Source organism: Bidens hawaiensis, unplaced genomic scaffold, assembly GCF_021521415.1.
Source record: "Bidens hawaiensis isolate Kalapana, Puna unplaced genomic scaffold, B.hawaiensis_p1.1 tig00016463_1, whole genome shotgun sequence".
Lineage (NCBI taxonomy): Eukaryota > Viridiplantae > Streptophyta > Magnoliopsida > Asterales > Asteraceae > Bidens > Bidens hawaiensis.
This window is the reverse complement of record NW_027492511.1, coordinates 379039-400353: the sequence shown is the minus strand read 5'-3', so window position 1 is coordinate 400353 and position 21315 is coordinate 379039. Positions and strand designations below refer to the sequence as shown.

The following is a 21315-nucleotide window of genomic DNA, read 5'->3' as shown; positions in this document are numbered from 1 at the left end:
GAAGCTGATGATTTTACATTTATACTTTTCTGGACACTAATATGCCGGTTTTCACCGCATAATTACGTGAAGTCATTGCATGGGAAGGCGGTCCTACCCGCACGAACCCAATAACGTGACAAACCTTCACGCAGGTCAGTTGAAGGGGAAAAAGTTCAGCACCCAAAAATGAAAGTGCCGGTCTATCCGCATGAATCATTAAGGAAACTGAATAATAACCTGTCAACAACCGCGCGTCGAACGGTTAAAACTATCCAACACTGGACGACATTCACATTACGTGAAGTCGTTGCGTGGGAAGGCGGTCTTACCCGCACGAACCCAATAACGTGGCAAACCTTCACGCAGGTCAGTTGAAGGAGTTCATCCCATTAAATGAAAGTGCCGGTCTGTCCCGCATGAATCATTCGAGGGAACTGCACCAACAACCGCGCGTCGAACGGTTCAAAACAAAATTCTTAAAAAGATGAGAAAAACCTACACGCAGGTCAGATAAGGGTAAAGTTTTGCCATCCTACTAAGTGCAAGTGACGGTTTTACCCGCACAATCACGAAAGGGGAAGCAAAACTTCACACCTATTATCAACCACGTTCAAAGGTTAACTTATCCTCAAAAGGTAAGAGAAACCTACACGCAGGTCAGATAAGGGTAAAGTTTTGCCATCCTACTAAGTGCAAGTGACGGTTTTACCCGCACAATCACGAAAGGGGAAGCAAAACTTCACACCTATTATCAACCACGTTCAAAGGTTAACTTATCCTCAAAAGGTAAGAGAAACCTACACGCAGGTCAGGTATGGGTAAAAGTTTTGCCATCCTACCAAGTGCAAGTGACGGTTCTACCCGCGCTATCACGAAAGAGGAAGCAAAACTTCACACCTATTATCAACCACGTTCAAAGGTTAACTTATCCTCAAAAAGTAAGAAAACCTTGGCGAACAAGTAACCATAAGACGGATGCGGGTACAGTGTTAAGGCAAAACCCTTCACATACCTAGCACCCGCAGGGAATTGAAGCCAAGAAAACCTTGGCGAACAAGTAACCATAAGACGGATGCGGGTACAGTGTTAAGGCAAAACCCTTCACATACCTAGCACCCGCAGGGAATTGAAGCCAAGTACCTCGGCAACCAAGTAACTATAAGACAGGTGCGGGTACAGTGTAAAGGCAAAACCCTTCACATACCTAGCACCCGCAGGGAATTGACGCCAGGAATACCTTGGAAGTAAAGTAACCGTAAGACGAGCGCAGGTACAGTGTTAAGGCAAAACCCTTCACATACCTAGCGCTCCGCTGGGAATTGAAACCAAGAAGGATCTTCTGGGCAATGCTTGCGGAAAAGGAAATAACATCCCCGCATAGCGGGAACGTCGAGAACTACGTTGTTTGAAGCTCCAGGATGGAATTGGTGGTTTTAACATAATTGATCACTATGTTCAAAACTACCAAAACCTCATGGAGAATCCACACAACTGGGACTCAATGCTCCTGACCTGCGAGGAGGTTACAGACCTACCCGCATCATACCCAAAGACCAAGCAGGAAACTCGGGCATTTCTGCAAGTGACAAGGACTTCCCATGGAAAACCTTACAAAACCCTTTTCAAAACCCTTTTTAAGTCCAAAAGTTCACCTCACTTTATTAAACACGCATGAGAAGAACATTGGACTGGGGGACTTGAAGAGGTAGGTCCCAGCAGAGCCCAGTTGGACCCGCAAGACTCACCTTAAACAGGGACGTCTGCGCAGAGACCAACTGGATCCGCAGGACCAACCATGCTCAGAGAAGTGACGTCCTTACGCGCAGTATGCAAGCTGGTCCCGCAGGAAATGCCTCCCATGGTGAAGGACTCCGCCTGTTCCCGCAGCCTCGGATACAAGCCATGAGGGAAGGCCACCCGCGCAGCATGGCTACACGCACTAGGCACTTAACTCTCCCCAGTGTCACCTGAAGGAATGAGCAAAGGCGGGAGGGGGAAAACTCCCGCCTAAATGAGCCAGTCCGTATGATGGAGGATCTTTTGTGTGATACCTGACGAGGTACAGACAAAAGATCTGACCAAGAATGCGACAGCTCACTGACAGCAGCATGGCAGACAGCACGCCACAGCACTGTGACCAATAGCCGCCGCCTACCCACCAACTCCTGCCATACCACGTGCCTAGCCTGTAGTTGGCAGAAGAGGAAGAGTGCACGACACGCCTGCTCTGTGTCAGCCGCTACCTATCCACCACTCACAGGCAGGGCACGTGCATAGGTTACAGTTGGTAGCGTGTTGGGCCGGCTAAACCCCTTGGAAACCTACCTTCGGCTATAAATACCACAAATGGTATGATCATATCTTACTACATTATCATCATATTATACCTGATATCTGCTCTAGCAATCTCTTAATATACTTTTATATTTAAAGAGCAATCTAGTCTGATTCTCACGCCGGAGGGTGGTCACAAGGAGGAACCCCCCCCTTCTCAGTGACGAGCTCACGGTGTCTGTTTTGCAGGTTATCAGAAGAACCATCTTCCAAGGGTCTAACCCCTCGTGGGAAACATCTCTCCAACCCCCAGGTTACCAGTAATCTGGCTGGGGTCTGGTTAGTGTTTCTTCAATGGTCTAATATGCATTTCGTATAAATCCAATATTACTAACTTTTTTTCCTAACTCTGAGTATAACTTTTCTCTTTCATAGTTAATAAGTTAAAATTGTTCGATTTTTTATATGAATAGGATTATTATAATAACAAATATATTGGAATTTAATATTGTAACGACGGTTATATTTTCTTATCCATGTATAAATCAGATATGATACCGACGGTTACTTTTTTTTTTGAAGAGTTTTCTTAAAATTGCGAGTTTTTTAAATTTGTTATGACAAGAACATGCTACGTGAATAATCTATAGTTTTATAGTTAGTAGAAGAAAACTATAAAAAGATACAAAACCAATCAACAAGTAACTTAAAAGGCTAAAACTGACAACATTAATAACCAAAGTCCCAAACCTAGACACACTCAAAAAACCTTGAGGGCACATCACACAATCAACTATTTTATTTAGAAAAAAATTCACAAATAGCCTAGTTTGACCAATATTTTTCAGAAATAACTCAGGTTTTCAACAAATCCCCAAAATAGCTAAGGAATTCTGATGTATCTGATGGAAACAAGAACTGATTCGACAGATTAATATAGCCTATTAGCAACCCGGACGGGTAACCGGTCGAACTGGTTTGACCAGCCGAACAACTTTTGTCTAAAAAAATGATGGTTAGGGCTAAAAATAATTTTTTCAAAAAAAAACTATTATAGTAAAATCGGTTCAACCGATCCGGTTTTTCGGTCGTACCGGTCGGTTCTCTAGGAACCGAGCGAACTACATAGAACCGGACTGGTCAATGGATCGAATCTCGGTCGGACCGGTTCGATCGGCTGGTCCGGTCTGGTTTCAACAACATTGCCTATTAGATGTTGACACGTATTCAAATTTTCTGGTGAATCCATTGTTTTTTAAAGCTATCTGATGGATTCATGTTCTAGGCTACGTAATAATGAACATTTGGATCCGACGGTTCAGTTCAAGCTTTCATCGGATCCAACTGTTTAATTTCTCTGTCGAAACCTAGATTTTCAATTCGGGGTTTTTGATTTTGAGTTCTAGAGTGAATTTGAATCCTACAATTGTGTTGTCATCGAAAACCTAAGCGATTTACAATCTTGATTTGCTTGACTTTGTGGAGAAATAAGAAGGAAAATTGGAAATAAATAATCCCACGTTTTGCGTATTGGCTGATAATAGTCTCACCTTTAAAAATCCCCGCCAACGGTCCAACCTTTCGACTATTTTTTTCTCAATGAACCTCCGTTAAAAAACACTTAACGCCGTTAATTCTTTTTTCCGAATTTTAAACCGATGCTTAGGGCTTTTGATCGGAAAAAATGATAGGAGTCGACTACTGTAAAACTTATCTCGAAACAGTGATCCAAATGACTAACAAAAGGAGGACATTTCTAATAAAACCAGAAAACCTTAACAAACGAAGGTGCAGATAGTCTTTCGTCAACACTGATTATTATTATTATTATTATTATTATTATTATTGTGGCAATAACTATTGAGTGACACATTGACACCTATCCATCACCATTCACAATCATCTTCACTCACTCCACACTCTCCAAACCAACCAACAATGGCTGCTGAAGAAACCCCAATCCGGTTCGGCATCCTGGGCTGCGCCGACATCGCCCGCAAGGTCTCCCGAGCCATAACCCTCTCACCCAACTCCACTATCCACGCCATCGGCAGCCGATCACTCGACAAAGCCACCAGATTCGCCGCATCCAACAACTACCCACAATCCGTTAAAATCTACGGCAGTTACGATGCCGTTTTGGACGACCCTGATGTTGACGCCGTTTATGTTCCGTTACCGACCAGTTTGCATATTAAGTGGGCGGTGCTTGCTGCCGAGAAGAAGAAACATATTCTGCTTGAGAAACCCGTGGCATTGAATGTCGGCGAGTTCGATAAGATTGTGGAGGCGTGTGAGGTGAATGGGGTCCAGTTGATGGATTCCACTATGTGGATGCATAATCCCAGGACGGCTAAGATGAAGGAGTTTTTGTTGGATCCTGCGAAATTCGGAGAATTGAAATCGGTAATTAATATGTTAATTGGGGGTTTTGTGAATTGGTTTATGGTTGGTTCAAGTATAAGTTTTTATGTGTATAATTGTTTAAGCATATAGCCCTTGACATAATTTAGCCTTCTAGTACCAAACATTCGTTTTGACCGACCCGTTTCCTTTTAAGTAAATTTTGTTTATTTGGCCCGTTTGAGATAAGTCGATAACTATGGCTTATATAGTGTGGACTGTTTTGACACGTTTCCTTTTTAGTTAATTTGTTTATTTGGCTCGTTTGAAACGATCTAGGCTTTAGGTGCAAAACGTTAGTTGACCCTTTTGACCTGTTTCGTTTTAAGTTAATTTTGTTTGTTTTTACTCGTTTGAGATGATCTAGGCATCTAGTGTCAAACGACCCTTTTGAGCGGTATCCTTTTAAACTAATTTTGCTTATTTGGCCTGTTTGAGATGATCTAAGCTTCTAGTGCCAAACATTCTTTGACGTTATTGCTTGTTTCCTGTTAAGCTGGTTGTTTATTTGGCCTGTTTGAGATGATTTAGGATTTTAGAACCAAACAGTTGTTTGACCCGTTTCCTTTCTTATTACTTATTAGTTAATTGTTGTTCATTTGGCCCATTGAGTCTTGAGATGTTTAGACTTCTAGTGCCAAACACTCGTTTGGCCTTTTGATCCATTTCCTTTTAGTTTACTTCATAGTTATTAAAAGCGATCGCCTACTGCGCCTAGGCGCTATTTTTAGGTGAGGCGATGATTTAGCGCTTCTAAATACGGAAGGCGCAATTCTAGGAGCAATTTCCGTTTTTTTTATTTTTTTTATATTTTATGATTATTTTTTATTTTTCATTAACAGAGTTACCTAAAAAAGTCAAATTTACTTAATTTAATCGAATCTCCTTGACAATTCTGGATGATTAATGCTTAGGTAATTTTGTTATTATTTAATAATTATGCTCATGTTTCTTTTAGTTTAACTTGCTTTGCTAAATTGCCATTATATGATTTAAGCTTTAAAACTAAAATTTAAAGGTGGGCTTTTTAATCTAGAATATTATTATTTGTTCTAGAAATTGCAGAGCATAATTAGTAGTCTGATGTTGGTTGTTGATGTAACTTTAGCTATTGGTATTGGATAATTTTGAGGTTTTGAACTTTTGATATTGGATAATTTTTGGCATTGGAACTATGTGATACAAGTTCTGGAATACATAAATATATCTTTGACTCATTTTTCATTGTGCGCTTTTTTTTTCTCGGGCCCTCGCTCTTTTTGCGCCTTGCGCCTAGGCCCCAGGCAAGGCCTATGTGCCTTGAGTGCGCCTAGCGCATTTGATAACTATGGTTTCCTTTTGTTTATTTGGCCCGTTTGAGATGGGCTAGCCTTCTGGTACCGAACAATCTACTGATTTCAACTCATTGACTTGCTTCCTTTATACTTACTTTGGTCTTTGGTTATTTGTCCCGTTTGAGATGATTCAATATAACTCATGTGGTGTACATCACTGTAGATAAATGCAGTCTTTACCTTTGCTGCCGATCAAGACTTTCTAGAAAACGACATCCGTGTGAAACCCGATCTCGATGCTCTCGGTGCACTCGGAGACGCAGGATGGTACTGCATCCGTGCAATATTATGGGCCAACTATTTCAACCTGCCCAAAACTGTAACCGCTCTGCCCGGAACCATATTTAACAAAGCCGGGGTCATCATTTCATGTGGGGCCGCCTTACACTGGGAGGACGGGCGCGTTGCAACATTTCACTGCTCGTTTCTTGCAAATCTTACAATGACCATCGCAGCATCGGGAACAAAAGGTAGTTTGCATTTAAACGACTTTGTTATCCCGTTTGAAGAGAAGCAAGCCTCGTTTCTGACCGCAACCGAGTCAGGGTTCACTGAATTGGTGACCGGGTGGGTCCCGCTACCGAATCAGCATACAGTCATGACTGAGCTTCCACAGGAAGCGCGTATGGTTACTGAGTTTTCGAGGTTGGTTAAAGGTGTTAAGAACGGCGGGGTGGTTGAGAAGATGTGGCCGACACTAAGTCGGAAGACTCAGTATGTGTTGGATGCGGTTAAGATTTCGGTTGAGAAAGGTGGAGAGGCGGTGAGTCCGAGTTGAGTCGGTTAGGGTCAGGTTGTGATTAAGTTTGGTGTCCATGGTTGAGTGTGAAAAGATGTTTGGAGTGTGGAATAATGTTGCAAGCTTGTACTTGATGATATGGATAATGTATAAGTTAATGCAGTGGCTGTCTTTTTTATTTATTTGTTGGAGTTTTACTTGTTTCTGACACGCTTTTGCAGTTCGGTCACACTTACTGAACCATCATATACGATGGTTAGCTGTGGTATTGTGTGGTTTGACGCGGAACCTGACACGTACCAAAAAGTTTTAAATGAACCCAAATACGTTACAGACCTCGAAATCCTTCCTGGGTACTTGTCAGTTGTCACGGCGCAGGTACACCATTGCCTGTGACGCGGGTAAGGGCTGCGGGTTGTGTTCACCGGGTGGAAGTTTGTAAAGGAGCCATTGGGTATGCCAAGGGATTGCAACTCACTTTCATCATTTTTATCTTAGGTTTATTGGATTTTAAAAATTACTATTAAATGTAGGGCTGTGCAACGGTTTAGAACCGCGAGAATCGAACCAGAACCGAAATCGAAAATGACTGAAAATTAGAATTGGAACCTATTATGGTAAACCCGCTCGGTTCCAGTAAAGTCGGTTTTCGCTAATCGGTTCTATGCCAGGACCATTTTGGTCGTTTATTTATTAAATGGGTTGTGCAAACTTTGCAAATTGCAAAACAAGTTTATATAATAGCGTCTTCTTTTACGGTAAAATTAATTTAGTTTTTCTTTTTAAAACCTAATTGTGAAGTAAACAAATCATTAGTGACGATAGATTAAAGGAAGATATTATTTTTTATTATATTACTAAAGAAACATGAATTCAACCCCGCCCAGGTTGAACGGATGTTCTCCGATTTTGAAAACGAACGAAGTCACACCTTGATCTTCTTCTCCGGTTGCTCGTGACTTGCCATGGAAGACAGGGGAGTGAAGGTGACTTCTAAGAGTTTTCTCTTTTTTACAGACACAAAAGGTGGTGGAGGCCAAAAGAGTCCCCCCAGGGATCCCTTCAAATAAAAGATGAAGGCTCCTTATATAGGAGCTCCATGGTCACCATTATGAAACCCTAACCTTAGTGAGCCAAACCCAGTTAGGGGTTACCTCTACAACCCCCGGCTCATCGGGCCTTGGTTAGTAAACAATTATAATATAACGAATAGAAAACGTAACATAATAAGTATTGGGTCGTGCTAGGGTTTTAGGACCCAACCTCTTCAAGTACCTTGAAAGTTTGAATAGAAATTGATCATGGCTGCTAGGTATTTAACACAAAGAAAGAATATTTGAATTAAAGAATGGTTGAATGAATGTCGACTTATAAGTTACCATGTAAAAATTGTGAATTGGTAAATTTATTTAAAAAGTTTTTAATATTCCGGTTCTTTGGTTCCACGTCTAGAATTGTCGGTCTTACCGGGAACCGTTTAATGCAAATACCAGGAACCGTAAGGAATCACACGTTAGCGGTCTAAGGCACCTGTTCCTTGGTTCAGGTGGTTATGAACTGTTTCTTGTTCACCTCTAATTAAAAGGTATTGGCCGATAATAATCCCTATTTATTTTATTGCCACTGTCAATCCCAAATTTAAAAAAATTGGCCCCCAATGGTCCCCCGTTAAAAAAGACCTAACGACGTTATACTTTTTTCTGAATTTCAAATTAATGTTTTATGGCTTTGATCAGAAGTGGGATCACCGTTTCGAGCTAATTTTTCATTAATAGACTCGTATCCTTCTTCTGATCAAAAACCCTAAAACATTAGTTTAATATTAGGAAAAAATATAACGCCATTAAGTCCTTTTTAATGGAAACCATTGGGACCCAACCTTTTTAAATTTGGGACCACCAGGAGCGATACAATGAATAGGGATTGTTATCAGCCAATACCGTTCAATGAAGATTATTAAAATCCAATAATCCTTTATCTTATGGGTGTCCGGAACGCTCATGATCCTCATTTTAAAAGCTACAATCTAGTCATATTTAAACGTGTTTGAATTCATGTCACAACCTAAAAATAAATTTGTTTAAAAACAGTCCGAGCTTTACTAATTGTGTTCGAGCCGGTTCGCGATACTAACAACTCTATTATTTAAATAATAATATTTTATTATGTAACGTTTTATTTTAATTTGAATTATGTAACTTTTTTTATTGAAGGATTATTTTTATTTTTGTTTTAACAATATCATTTATGTTTTATTAAAAAATATTTGTTTAGGGTACTTAAAAGGAGTTGTGCCAACTAAGATAGGGTGATATTATAGGATTAGTAAAGTTCAAGTGTACTAGAATAGTCAAAAGGGACACCCCGAGAGTCCTAATTCACATCCTTTTTATCCGACCTATTACAAAAGGGCTCTCTTAAAAATATTGAAGAGGACACAGTTCAATCATCAAATACTATTAAGCTTTGAGTTTTAGGTTACCTAAACTATGGATCATCAAAGGTTGTAATACAATGTAACTTAACGAAAAATGAAATCTAAGTTTGAAACTAATTCCTATGAGCATTAGTTGTCTTTAGCTTTATAAGAGTGGCACGCCATCCGGTTCAAGGGTGAGGTGTTAAAAATTTGGTTTGCATAATAAACGGGATTAAGAATCTACTCAATAAAAAAACTAAGATAATTATACACAATGGTTTCAATCTCGAAACGGACACGGTGATAAAGTTTTAGTTAATTACAATATTTTTGAATCAAGTGAAAACTTTTGTTGTGTTGTATTCAAAGTATCGTTTTTATAAGTATTTCGATTAATGTGTGAAAGTAAAACGAGGTGGCACGTACCATTACATTTTGTGATCTAGATATTATTCCTAAACGTAAGGGCAGCTATTGTTAGTGCCTCTCCATGGAGATATGTGCCCAAACTTCCCCAACTCAATGCATATGTGAACACGCACAATTAACGAAAACGAGATTAAAATAAAAACCAAGTGTTAATTTGATTATCAAATGAAAACGCTTAAGTATTTTAAACCTTTTCAATAGTATATCATGAGATCAAATAAAAACTTCCAAAATTAAAGAAAACATAATCATTTAGAACAAAACTTAAGAAAAGAAACATCCAACACACTGCAAGTGCTTAATTCTTGACAAATTAAAAGGAAAAAACATAATTATTTACACGAACGGACATATATCTGTATCCTGTTTACATATGAAGAAGAAGAAAAAGAAAAGGAAAAAACTCACTTAACCTAATCAACATCACTTTCACTATCATCATATGCTCGTGTATGAAAACGGTTCCTTATAGGTCCAAGACAAGACCTCTCTCTCACGTTGCCTGAAAATCGAAGACTACCTTCTCTTTCTTGCTCGTTGGCGAGTTTAAGTTTTCGACAATATAGTTAACTGGATTGTGTTTGACCCTTTGATGGGTCCATTTTATAATATACTTTATTAATTGCATACTATTTAGTTGTTACAAATTATATAACCATTTTCAGCATAATTATGTAGAGAAATCTCTAAATTAATTTAGAGAGTTGTAAGTGGTTGTCAGTGAAGGAGAGAGAACATTTTAAAAAGATGAGTAAATTTAGAGGAACATTATTCATAATCTATTTATTTTTTAATATATTTGAAAATGGTTATGAGTGAAGATGAGAGAAAAGATAACGATAAAGATATAAAAAATATTATTTAATTATATATGAGAGAGAAAATATAGTTTTTTATTGTAATTATAGAGATAAAGATATAGAAGCTGTCGAGAATGCTCTAAACATTTGAATTTGTTTATATAATTTTGTATTGTATGAAAAACACCATACATAAACTACGCAAGGTGTACATGAGATTTAGAGATGTTAACGATCATCAAATCAAACTTCATGATACTCTATCACTTGTCATACTATTTTCGTCGGTAAAGATATCCCATTGACAGCTAGGGTTGTAAATGAACTGAACGAGCACAAACAAGCCTTTGTTCATATTTGTTCGTTAAGAAAATAATGTGTTCACGAATGGTTCACGAACACTTACCGAATGAGATTTTATGTTCGTGTTCGTTCATTAAGGAAATTAATGTGTTCACGAACACAAATTAAATCGATAGAGCCTAGAGATTGAGACCGATGTATTCAATGTAAATAATAAAAGCCTGTAAATAAATCGAACGAACACAAACAATGGCGTGCTCGTGTTCATTCATTAACTTTAAAAGTGCATGGGTACTAAATCGAACAAATATTTATGTTCATGTTCGTTTATTTAAAAATGGTTATTTGTGCTCGTTTGTTTAAAATCTAAACAAGCATGACTGAACAAAGATAAATGAATATAAATGAACAAATGTAAATAAACATAAACAAGCATAAACGAACTTAAATGAAAACACTTAAATGAATAGAATTAACAAATATAAAATTTGTAATCAGATGACCTATCCAGATAATATTTATTTATTTTCTACTAATACATAATCGAACATAAATAAATAGACACAAACGAACATAAACGAACGCTCATGAACGAATGAAACATGTGCTCATGTTCGTTCGTTCAATTAAACGAACACAAATTTTTGTTCATGCTCGTTCGTTTATTAAATAAACGAACATAAACGAATTTCTCACCGAACGGTTCACTAACAGTTCACCGAATGTTCGATTCGTTTACAGGCCTATTGACAGCTTATGCATTCTTCTTATTACACTTTAATTATTTTACTTATAGTTAGAACATTCACATCCTATCCACCATATTCAATGAATAACGTTTTTATAATATAGAGAGTAGTTTAGGGTGTTGTGAGTTAAAGAGAGAGAAATGCAGTGATTTTTTTGTAAATTTGAAAAACTACCGTTCACCTATATAATTTTTTAATATTTGTTGAAAGTGGTTGTGCGTGAATGAGAGAGAAAATACAATAATAAAAGTATGAAAAAAATATTATTTAATTAAAAGTGAGAGTAAAAATGTAATATTTTTTACTGTAATTTTAGATTTGAAAATAAGAGAAGGGTTTGAATGCGTTGTTGTTGTTATTATTATTATTCTCTCTATTTTTTTTTTTGAGGTTGACATCGTACGTGTTTCGTTTTCGGCTTTTTTATTACTCTGATTAAGTTTTACCGTATTTGTTTTTTTCAAGACCACTACATATATATTTGTTTGGTTAATAAAATCTGTGTGCTAATATATAATACCTAATTTACCTTTAAAAAATAGTTTACGTGGCATTGAAATCAAGGTTTTGACTGGATCCGAAATTCATTGGTACACGACTTTCAGAAAAAGTAAACCACGAAAGCACATAGATGTTACCACTTTTTAGATAACCTAGGAAATCTTATACTTTTCAAACCAATCGATTGCTTCCTATTTCACAACATGTTACCTATTTAAACAACCATAATTCTGTCAACCGTTATTCCACACCAAAGCTACTCAACTTCCACACACGCTATGGCAACAATAATAAGCTCATATCATGAAGACATGATCAATTGGTGGTTGAATACTTACCCTGCCTTTGTTGAAACATATACTGTGAACATCACTTTTGTATTATTTTATGGTGTCATAACTTTTGCAGCTCTTGCGGCTGTGACATGGACGTTATCATGTCATGGAGGGCCGGCTTGGAAAAACAAACGTAACTGTATGGGACGTGTTTCCATTCCAAGCCCTCTAGAGCTTCCAGTCTTTGGAAGCTTGCTATGTTTGGTTCATGATTTACCTCACCGCACCCTTGCATGCATGGCTCGCTCTAGCCAAGCAGCCACCCAACTCATGGCTATAAGTGTTGGCTCAACCCCTACCGTGGTTGCCTCGGACCCACAAACGGCTCGTGAAATCTTAACCTCCCAACACTTTGCAAACCGTCCTATCAAACAGTCAGCTAGACTGTTAATGTTTAACCGAGCTATCGGTTTTGCATCAAATGGACCCTATTGGAGACTATTGAGAAGAATTGGCTCATCTCATCTCTTTGCTCCTAGGCATATTTCCGCACACGAACATGCACGTGGGGATATATGTACTTCTATGTTAAATAACATCATTAAGGAACAATCCTTGCTTGGTTTTGTTGTACTAAGAAAGCACTTGCAAAGTGCTTCTTTGAACAATATAATGGAAATTGTTTTTGGTAAAAGTTACAACAAAAATGGGAATGTTCATGAATATATGGAACTTCAAAAGATGGTGAGAGAAGGGTTTGAGCTTTTAGGGGCATTCAACTGGTCTGATCATTTGTCATGGTTTAACTACTTTTATGACCCTTTTCGCGTTAAAGAAAGATGCGTCGCTCTTGTCCCTCGAGTCCATAAATTTGTTAAAAAGATAATCGATGAACACAAACTCAATCGCAGTGAAGATTACGACTTCGTTGATGTGTTGCTCTCTTTAAGTGACGAAGAGATGCTTAGTGAGGATGATATGGTGGCCATCTTATGGGTTAGTGACATCCTTCCTTTTATATATGTTGTTATATAGCCTTTATCTGTATCACATGTAACTCCTTTGAACTACATGTATAAAGTAAGCAGAAGAGATGATGACCTTACTTAAAATAATTGAAACATAACGATTAACACCGGTATTTTAACGAGAATCATGATGGTGACAGGCAAAATAAGTTAAGACATATCACCAATATGACTAGTAGCAAGACACGTGTAATGTTGTATATAGTAATACGTTGGTTGCAATAATTTAGCTAATAGTTTATATTTGTTTCTTTTTCCTTGGAGATTACAAAAACAGTAAAAACTATTTTAAGCCATATACGTGTTCTTCTATCCTTAAAAGTAATTATACTTTGACAAGCATCAAGGGAATGTCCTTCGACAAAGACATTTTTAATTATAACGTGGACCTTAGTAGTTGTTAGTGTATCTAATAAAGTAATGATCCCAAGATTCATTTTACCGACCAAATATTGAAAAAGTTGAAGATTTAGCGTGTAAGAGTCAATTTCTTTATTTTAACTTTTCTGTATGTTAAAACCTTTCATTTTAAAATTCTTCGGTTTAACCAATCAAAAGGTGGTGTAGTGAATTAAGCATTTGTGAATTTTGAATATTGATTTCACTAGTTTCCTAACATACCTTTTCCTAAAAGTCATTTTTCTGACACAATATGCTATTTACATGGTCTCGTTTCTTATTAAGATAATTTTTATGTAATACATCTTCACTAATTAACCTAATTAATCAAATATAACCCAATATTTGTAGCACATTCGTATTACCTGATACAAGTTACATGAATTGACATCATTAATTTATATTCTTCTTACATGTATATTTATAGGAAATGGTATTTCGTGGCACCGATACAATAGCTCTTCTCGTCGAATGGGTCATGGCTGAACTAGTGCTAAATCAAGGTATCCAATCCAAGCTTCGATTTGAACTTGACACTCATGTTATGGACAACAAGAACCTTGACGATGCGGAAATAACCAAACTACCTTATCTTCAAGCTGTTATCAAAGAAACCCTTCGTGTCCACCCACCAGGCCCACTCTTATCATGGGCTCGTCTTTCAACATCAGATGTCCATCTCACCAATGGCATGGTTATCCCATCCAACACGACTGCCATTGTCAACATGTGGGCCATCACACACAACCCTGACATATGGGAATGCCCTTTTGTGTTTGATCCAGATAGGTTCATGCCGTCTGCAGGTGGCTCTAGTTTGGATGTAAGGGGTGGGGATCTTAGGCTTGCACCATTTGGAGCAGGTCGTAGGGTTTGCCCCGGTATGAACCTTGGTATGGTTACGGTTAGTCAGTGGGTGGCGAAGTTGGTTTACAACTTTGAGTGGGTTCCAGACATGGCTCACCCTGTTGACCTAAGTGAGGTGCTGAAACTCTCTTGTGAAATGAAGAAACCTCTATGTGCAAAAGCTGTTGCTAGAGCCTAGAAGTGATGTTTCTGCAATGATATAAGGGTTTGTGAGTGTGTTATTGTGTGCAAGCACTCTCTTTTCAGCCTCTAGGGGTGAGTAAGAAATTAAATAAAGAATTGAGAGGGCAAGATTTTATTCATGTTGTATCAAAGGGTTGGTTTATCTTTATGTGCTACCTATTTTAATGATTAATGTATTGTGTAACCTGTTTGTAATTTGTACAAGTTATGCTTGTTTGTCAAAACTAATATAAAGTAAGTGTTAAAAGTATTGGAGAGGAATTTCTAGAACATATATAAATGTATTTCAAAGTCACCAAAGTCGAAGAATCAAAACAAAACAACAATTTACAATAATAAAGATGTATGTCAACAATAACATGGAAACTTAACAAAAGAAAGCTTTGTTTTATGTATTATATATTTTAACAGTTTGAATATATAAGCAATTATAAAGCACATACACGAGAAGTACAATCACCATAACAATCCTAACAAATACAAAAGGAAATCGAATGACAAATATGATTGCTCTAACCTCTTGTAAAGCATTTGAGAGTAGAAATGAGAATAAATTGTCATGAAATGAGAATAAATTGTCATACCGGACCCTAAGTGTCTCTTCAAGCCCATAAGTGTTTTAACTTTGAACACATACTCAGGGTAGACTCCAAACCAGGTGGTTGACAAACATATATTATTATATTTCTCTTTGATTTTACAATATTTAACATACATTTGGTAAAACTTTGAAATTATGAGAAATAACAAAGGATAGAAAGATTCTTATAGCTTCTAGTATGGCTATATGAGTAATAGTTTCATCATAGTCAATGCATTCCTCTTATCAACAACATTCTTATAGCTTCTTGCATTCCTCTTAAGTTGGCTTGTTTTTCATAATAAGGCTTCTCATGTGTTTCTAAATACCCATCTTGCGCCTATACCAACTTTGTCAAATGGTAACTTACTAACTTACATTAAGTTCAAGCTACTTACCTTTTAAATTGAAGACGCACATCCTGCATTGCTTATCCTTCAATTCCGGTCATTTGGTACTTCATTGGTTGAAGTTGGGGCACGAAGAGAACATGAAGACACATATTTGCACAATTGATTATGGTATTAACACCTTTGGTTAATTCCCAATCATCTGACCAGTTAGGTGAGTTTTCAAGAAGGGACGATGTTGAGTCTTGAAATCGAGGCATAGGCTTGCAAAATTGAAGATCACTGTTTGATTGGAGTGTCGGATGATTCATGTTGTTGATAAGGGTCTGAAAATGATACAAGATGTTGATAACATTAGTTTAAGGAGGAGATTATTGGGTTTAAAGTTGTAGTCTGTTAGTAATATAATCAAGTTAAAGTCATCCTCATCAAGTCAAAAAATGATTGTTCGGATGCAGGTTTAACTGAGAAGTTCAAGTTATCAACGTCGATTTATTCCGGTCATATATCTTTTGTATATTTTATCATGACAAATATTGTTCATGTTTTAGTCAAACATTAGGTACTTAAATGTAATTAGCCTAATTATGTATTAGGCTATAAACAGAAAGTTTTAGGGTTTTTATTAGGTGAGCACACAATTAGAAATTTGGGTTTTTACTGTACGTAATATATTTTAAAATCAATCTAGTGGGCTTTCATTTAATTATCTTGTGTGTTCGTGTTTGATTTCTTCATTTAGTATAAGTGATTGAATTGGATGATAAAGGTACATGTGGTGCGATGTAATATGTAGATGTAGTGTCATAGTGTGGACTGTGGAGAAGATGTGTTAGTTGGTCTTTCGTCAGTTGAGGAAGAGCTGATGTCAGTTGCTACTAACGAGTTGTTAAAATGAGGAAGCCACAATATATATTTCTTTAATTAATATTGATGGATCATGGATGACGCTGTTAGTGCACTACTAGTGGGTAGTGTGACTTCAGCAGTGGAAAAGTATCTACTGTTTCATCCATATGTATAAATAATATAATTTATAAAGGGTTTTTATATTTACACACTCACTTATCTATTTTCCCATCTTTCAATATGCTTCATATTAGCTATCCAGATATAAAATGAATGAGTCCTACAAGTCTAATCTCCCGTAATATGCTTCACATAAGCCAATATGTAGCATATAAGGCTTTCCTCATTTTTCATTTGGAGACAAAAGTGTATTCCCTCCTACCTACTCATAATCACATCACATGCATCACAAGTCAAGTCTGTCTTTTCTGTAACATCAGACATTTTAGAAACAATGAATAAAGAAATGATTAAATAAATTTTGTTATTTAATTGTCGTATAATAAATAATAAAATAATATAAAGGATGGTAGGTTTTTAACAAAGGACTTAGAATAAAATATGGACTAAGGAGTGTTTTAGGTCTAGGGTCCATGAGCTTATGGTATAAATACGCCTTAAAACTTTCCAAAACCCTAGATCTCACACTTTCTATTTTTACCAACACACACACAAACACTCCTCCTAATTCTCGGATCCAAATCCGAGCGAAACTAAGACAGATTCATGTTCCATCGTTACCAAATGAACAAAATCGTTCAAGATCTAAATCGATCCTAGGTACGTTTTAAGATAAAAGCTTGTTCAATTATGTTCGGCTCGTTTATTATTTCTAGATCTAGGGAAATCGGGTCTTAAAAATCGATAAATGTCCAAACTTTATTCGAAACGAGCTAGATCTTGGTTGAAAGTAATAATAATAATAATAATAGTAATAGTAATAGTAATAATAAACTATAGTAATAATAATATGATGAAGTAGCAGCACACAGCATGCTCTTCATAATAATAATAAGGGCATTTACATATATTCGCTTGCTAAGTTACCTTATTACATATTTACTCATCCCTTAAAAATCAATTACATATTTTTCCTTCCTTAACCACATATATTACATATCTCTCCATTTCATTAAAATTAATTAATTCAATGACTGTTTTACCCTTAATGGTATAATTAAAAAAGTATTTACATATATCTCATTCCTTAAAACATCAATTACATATCTCCTAAAGTTCTATCCAAACCGAGTTGATGTAAAGACGAACATATCGAATACTAATAAACCAATTGGCATCGAACTTTTTAATCAATAGTCAATAAAAAAAAGTTCTGGATTTACACTTTTTTTTTTGCCAATAAAAACAACTCAGGTATAATAAAAAAAATGTACATGAGACGGCGGTATTCAGAGGAAAAAAGTGGTGGTAGTCATTTATGGCGGTGATGAGATGGTCAGAAGCTTGTCGGAAGTAGGTTGGAGAAGATGATTTGATGGTGTGGGTTTAACTCTATAATTATTAATATAGCTTTATCTTTTAATTAATTTATTAATGGTAAGATGGTGTGGGTTTAACTCTATAATTATTAATATAGCTTTATCTTTTAATTAATTTATTAATGGTAAGACATATGGGTAACTTGGTAATTTGATATGAAAAGGGGAAATATGTAATTGATTGTTTAGGTGTGGGGAAATATGTAATTAAGGGTGTTAAGTAAGAAGAAATTTGTAAAAGTCCAATAATAATAATAATAATAATAGTGAATGCAACGAGAAAACAAAGAAGAAGAGAAAGAAAGAAAGAAAGAAAGAAAGAAAGAAAGGGATTGAATGGTGGTGGTAAAGGAGTAATTGTATATAAAGAATGGGATTCATAAGATTAACACATCCAGCTGCCTTGGCAGCATGGTAGGCCTGTTGTGGAATGAATGGAGGGTCCCGGGTTCAAATCCCGGTTCCCGCCAACATTTTTGCCTATGCGACGCGAATGGAATGGAGTGCGATTGGAATTGGATCCATGTGATTCGTTTGGGCCATGCGATTTGTTTAGGCCATGTGATCCATTTGGATCCAAAGGCTATTATAACCCGATGAGCCTAATCTAGCCAAGCCCAAGAGCTGATTTGGTCTTTTCCCCTAACTTATCCAAATATGATCTAACAAAATAAACCAAACTCGTCACATTCGTATGTCCCGATACTTTTTAAAGATAACTGATCCGGTAAAGAAGATATATATATGTGTGTGTATATATATATATATATATTAAAGGAAATGAACATATTTATAATGTGATATGATATTCGTACACCCTCTCAAAACTCACACACCCTACATAGGGGCTACACGATCGTATGGAACCCCACGTGAAAGGGTGTGTGGATAAGTCAAAGATGTGTGGATAACCAGATCTTTTATAATAAAGGGGATGAATTTATATAATAATCGAAGAGTATGAATGGGAAATAAAGCGTCGTTAAACAAAGTAATCTCGATAGATACGTTAGCCCGAACAAACCCGAAACCCACCCAGTTGTAGTTTTCGATGTGATTAGAAACCTTTTTAATCAATGAAATGTTGGATGCTTATGTTTTAATCATGTTATTGCTCATTGATATTAAAGTTATATCATAAGTGTGTTTCCTTCATTTTATAATATAATAAATTTTTACATGAACCTTTAAACATGTAACTAGCCTAAGTACTATATCTAACTAATTATTGTAGCAAATGTTTCTTCCCATATGTTAAAAATACAATATAATCTAACTCAAAACCGTTCACCCCACCCCCTTTCCCCTTCTCTAAGTTTTACAACCTTTTTCAAAACAAACTTTTCTAAGTTAGCCCCTCTAAATCTTGTTATTTATATGAGACTATCATTCCCTCTTTTTCTTTTATGCCATTATTATTCTTTTTTAAAATTTAAAGAAGAATTTATCTTCTGCTCTCTCCTCTCTCATCTCCATCTTCTTCATTTTTCTTATTGTTACTATTTTGTCAAAAATTAAGGTAATGAAGTTGTTATGTAACAGTAGTTGTACTATCTTTGAGGTTTCTTTTATTCTTGTTCATCTTCTTCATTTACATGGTTGCAAAGCCATCATATATTCATTTCAAGAATCCCACATAATTTATACACCATGGTGTGTGTTGTGGAGGAGACAAAGAACTAAAGGTTGGAAGGTGACACCTTAACCAAAGTTCTTACATTTCTTGTAACTTTATGTTTTAATTTGATTTTTTTTGATACAATAACCATAAGGGTTTGATGATACATATTCTTTATATGATGTATCCTTCACCCTATCAAATGGCTTATAATTTATTTCCATCAAAAACCATTTCAAAGTGCAAAGGACATTACTAATTGTAATGACTCAGAATTGACAGAATTCTTGGACAACAAAGATTGAGCCATAACTTTGTCATAATAAATTGAAGTGGTGCGAGACCAAAGCTTATGACTAAATTCATTGAGTTGTGGTTATAATGACATTTTATTTGCATTTTAATTCATTTTTATGACTCCATAGCGGTCAAACTAAAATTAGTGCGCAGATCTGTACGCTTTTAGATGAATGGCTTGTGTTAGTCAATCTCGGGTCTGAATCTGACCCAACTTGTCACACCCCAACCTAAGGTGAAAATGTCGTGGCATGAGCATGATTGCTCATAGCTCGAGGTAACTATCATGCAATAATTGTGACAATATCTAATAATTAAATTCATTAAATTCCAATCACAATATCAATAAATAACCAAATAATCCAAACAATATATCATAACAAGAATAGAAAATAATCCAAATACTTAAATTAAATTATTCTTAAAATCCTATGGTCTCATTTAGCAATCCAATACTTCCAATCTTCAAATCAAACGATAACCTACATATACGTAGAAAATAAATAGGTTTGTCAACACATAGGTTGAGTGAGCATGCCATTAATTTTGCAATGATGCATAATAATATGAAAAGTAGCAAAACGTAAGTAAAGCGGCAAATATAACTAAACCAATGAGCAATTAGGTGTCAAGTGAACCATTACCAAGCGAATCGGGCTCCGGTTAAAACAAGACGGTCGTATGATCATACTATAATGAGAATATGGTGGACCTCTCCGAATGCGTAAATTAAACAAGTAGTCAAATAGCAAATATGCCTAGCAATTCACACACAATACAACGTTTGCTAATGATTAAGATATATGTAATACGAAATACTTTAAGTACGTATATGCCCCCAAAAAGTTTGAAAATATGTGAAAACGGGGGAATGACAAAACTCACCTTAGAACAAGCGAGTTAATAATATATTAAAGAATAAACGAAGAGTCTTCCGATTAACGCGCCGAACGAGAATATCCAACAGAACCTGAAACTTAACAGTATGAAAGTATAAGTAAAAGAGAATCTAATGCCGCTGGAATCAATCCAAACGGATAAGTATAACTCGAGTTATGGCGATTTTAACGTTTAAACGAGTCGAGTCTGACCAGAATCCGAACTTCGAGTCGAGAGTCAGGTTTTGGTCAGAACCCTTGAAATTTAATTACGAGAAGAAAAGTCTTCTGGATCGAACATTGAATCCGACCAGAAGTATGAGAAAACAAGAAGTCAAAGATGTTGACTGTTTTACCCTTCATCGGGTTTTAAAGCAATTGACCAGTCAATACCCTTCAATCTCAGAAATTGATTGAAGGTTATCGACTAGAAGATGTTTATGAACAAAAACTCAGTTTACAACTTACCCGAAAAGTGCACGAATGATGAGATATAACAAGTCAAAGGTCTTTAGTCTTGCAAAGTCAACCGTTTATTGAACGGTTCTTCAACAAATCA

At 36.3% G+C, this 21315-nt stretch overlaps 2 protein-coding genes across 2 annotated transcripts; both read left to right on the top strand.

Moving 5' to 3' along the window:
• The first annotated feature begins 4194 nt into the window (after positions 1-4194).
• LOC143551581 (putative oxidoreductase At4g09670) lies at positions 4195-6826 on the top strand. Its single transcript, XM_077041979.1, has 2 exons — positions 4195-4662; positions 6157-6826. The coding sequence occupies exons 1-2, from the start codon at positions 4195-4197 to the stop codon at positions 6769-6771; spliced, it is 1083 nt and encodes a 360-aa protein (XP_076898094.1). The 3' UTR covers positions 6772-6826.
• Positions 6827-12010: 5184 nt separating this feature from the next.
• Positions 12011-14680, top strand: LOC143551599 (cytochrome P450 78A7-like). Its single transcript, XM_077041998.1, has 2 exons — positions 12011-13204; positions 14063-14680. The coding sequence occupies exons 1-2, from the start codon at positions 12212-12214 to the stop codon at positions 14678-14680; spliced, it is 1611 nt and encodes a 536-aa protein (XP_076898113.1). The 5' UTR covers positions 12011-12211.
• The last annotated feature ends 6635 nt before the right edge of the window (positions 14681-21315 follow it).

Bases quoted from the DNA above. Each gene is read 5' to 3' on its own strand.
- LOC143551581 (XM_077041979.1), top strand. From the start codon at position 4,195: ATGGCTGCTGAAGAAACCCCAATCCGGTTCGGCATCCTGGGCTGCGCC. The intron at 4,663-6,156 runs GTAATTAATATG...ACATCACTGTAG, and splicing joins AATTCGGAGAATTGAAATCG to ATAAATGCAGTCTTTACCTT.
- LOC143551599 (XM_077041998.1), top strand. From the start codon at position 12,212: ATGGCAACAATAATAAGCTCATATCATGAAGACATGATCAATTGGTGG. The intron at 13,205-14,062 runs GTTAGTGACATC...GTATATTTATAG, and splicing joins ATATGGTGGCCATCTTATGG to GAAATGGTATTTCGTGGCAC.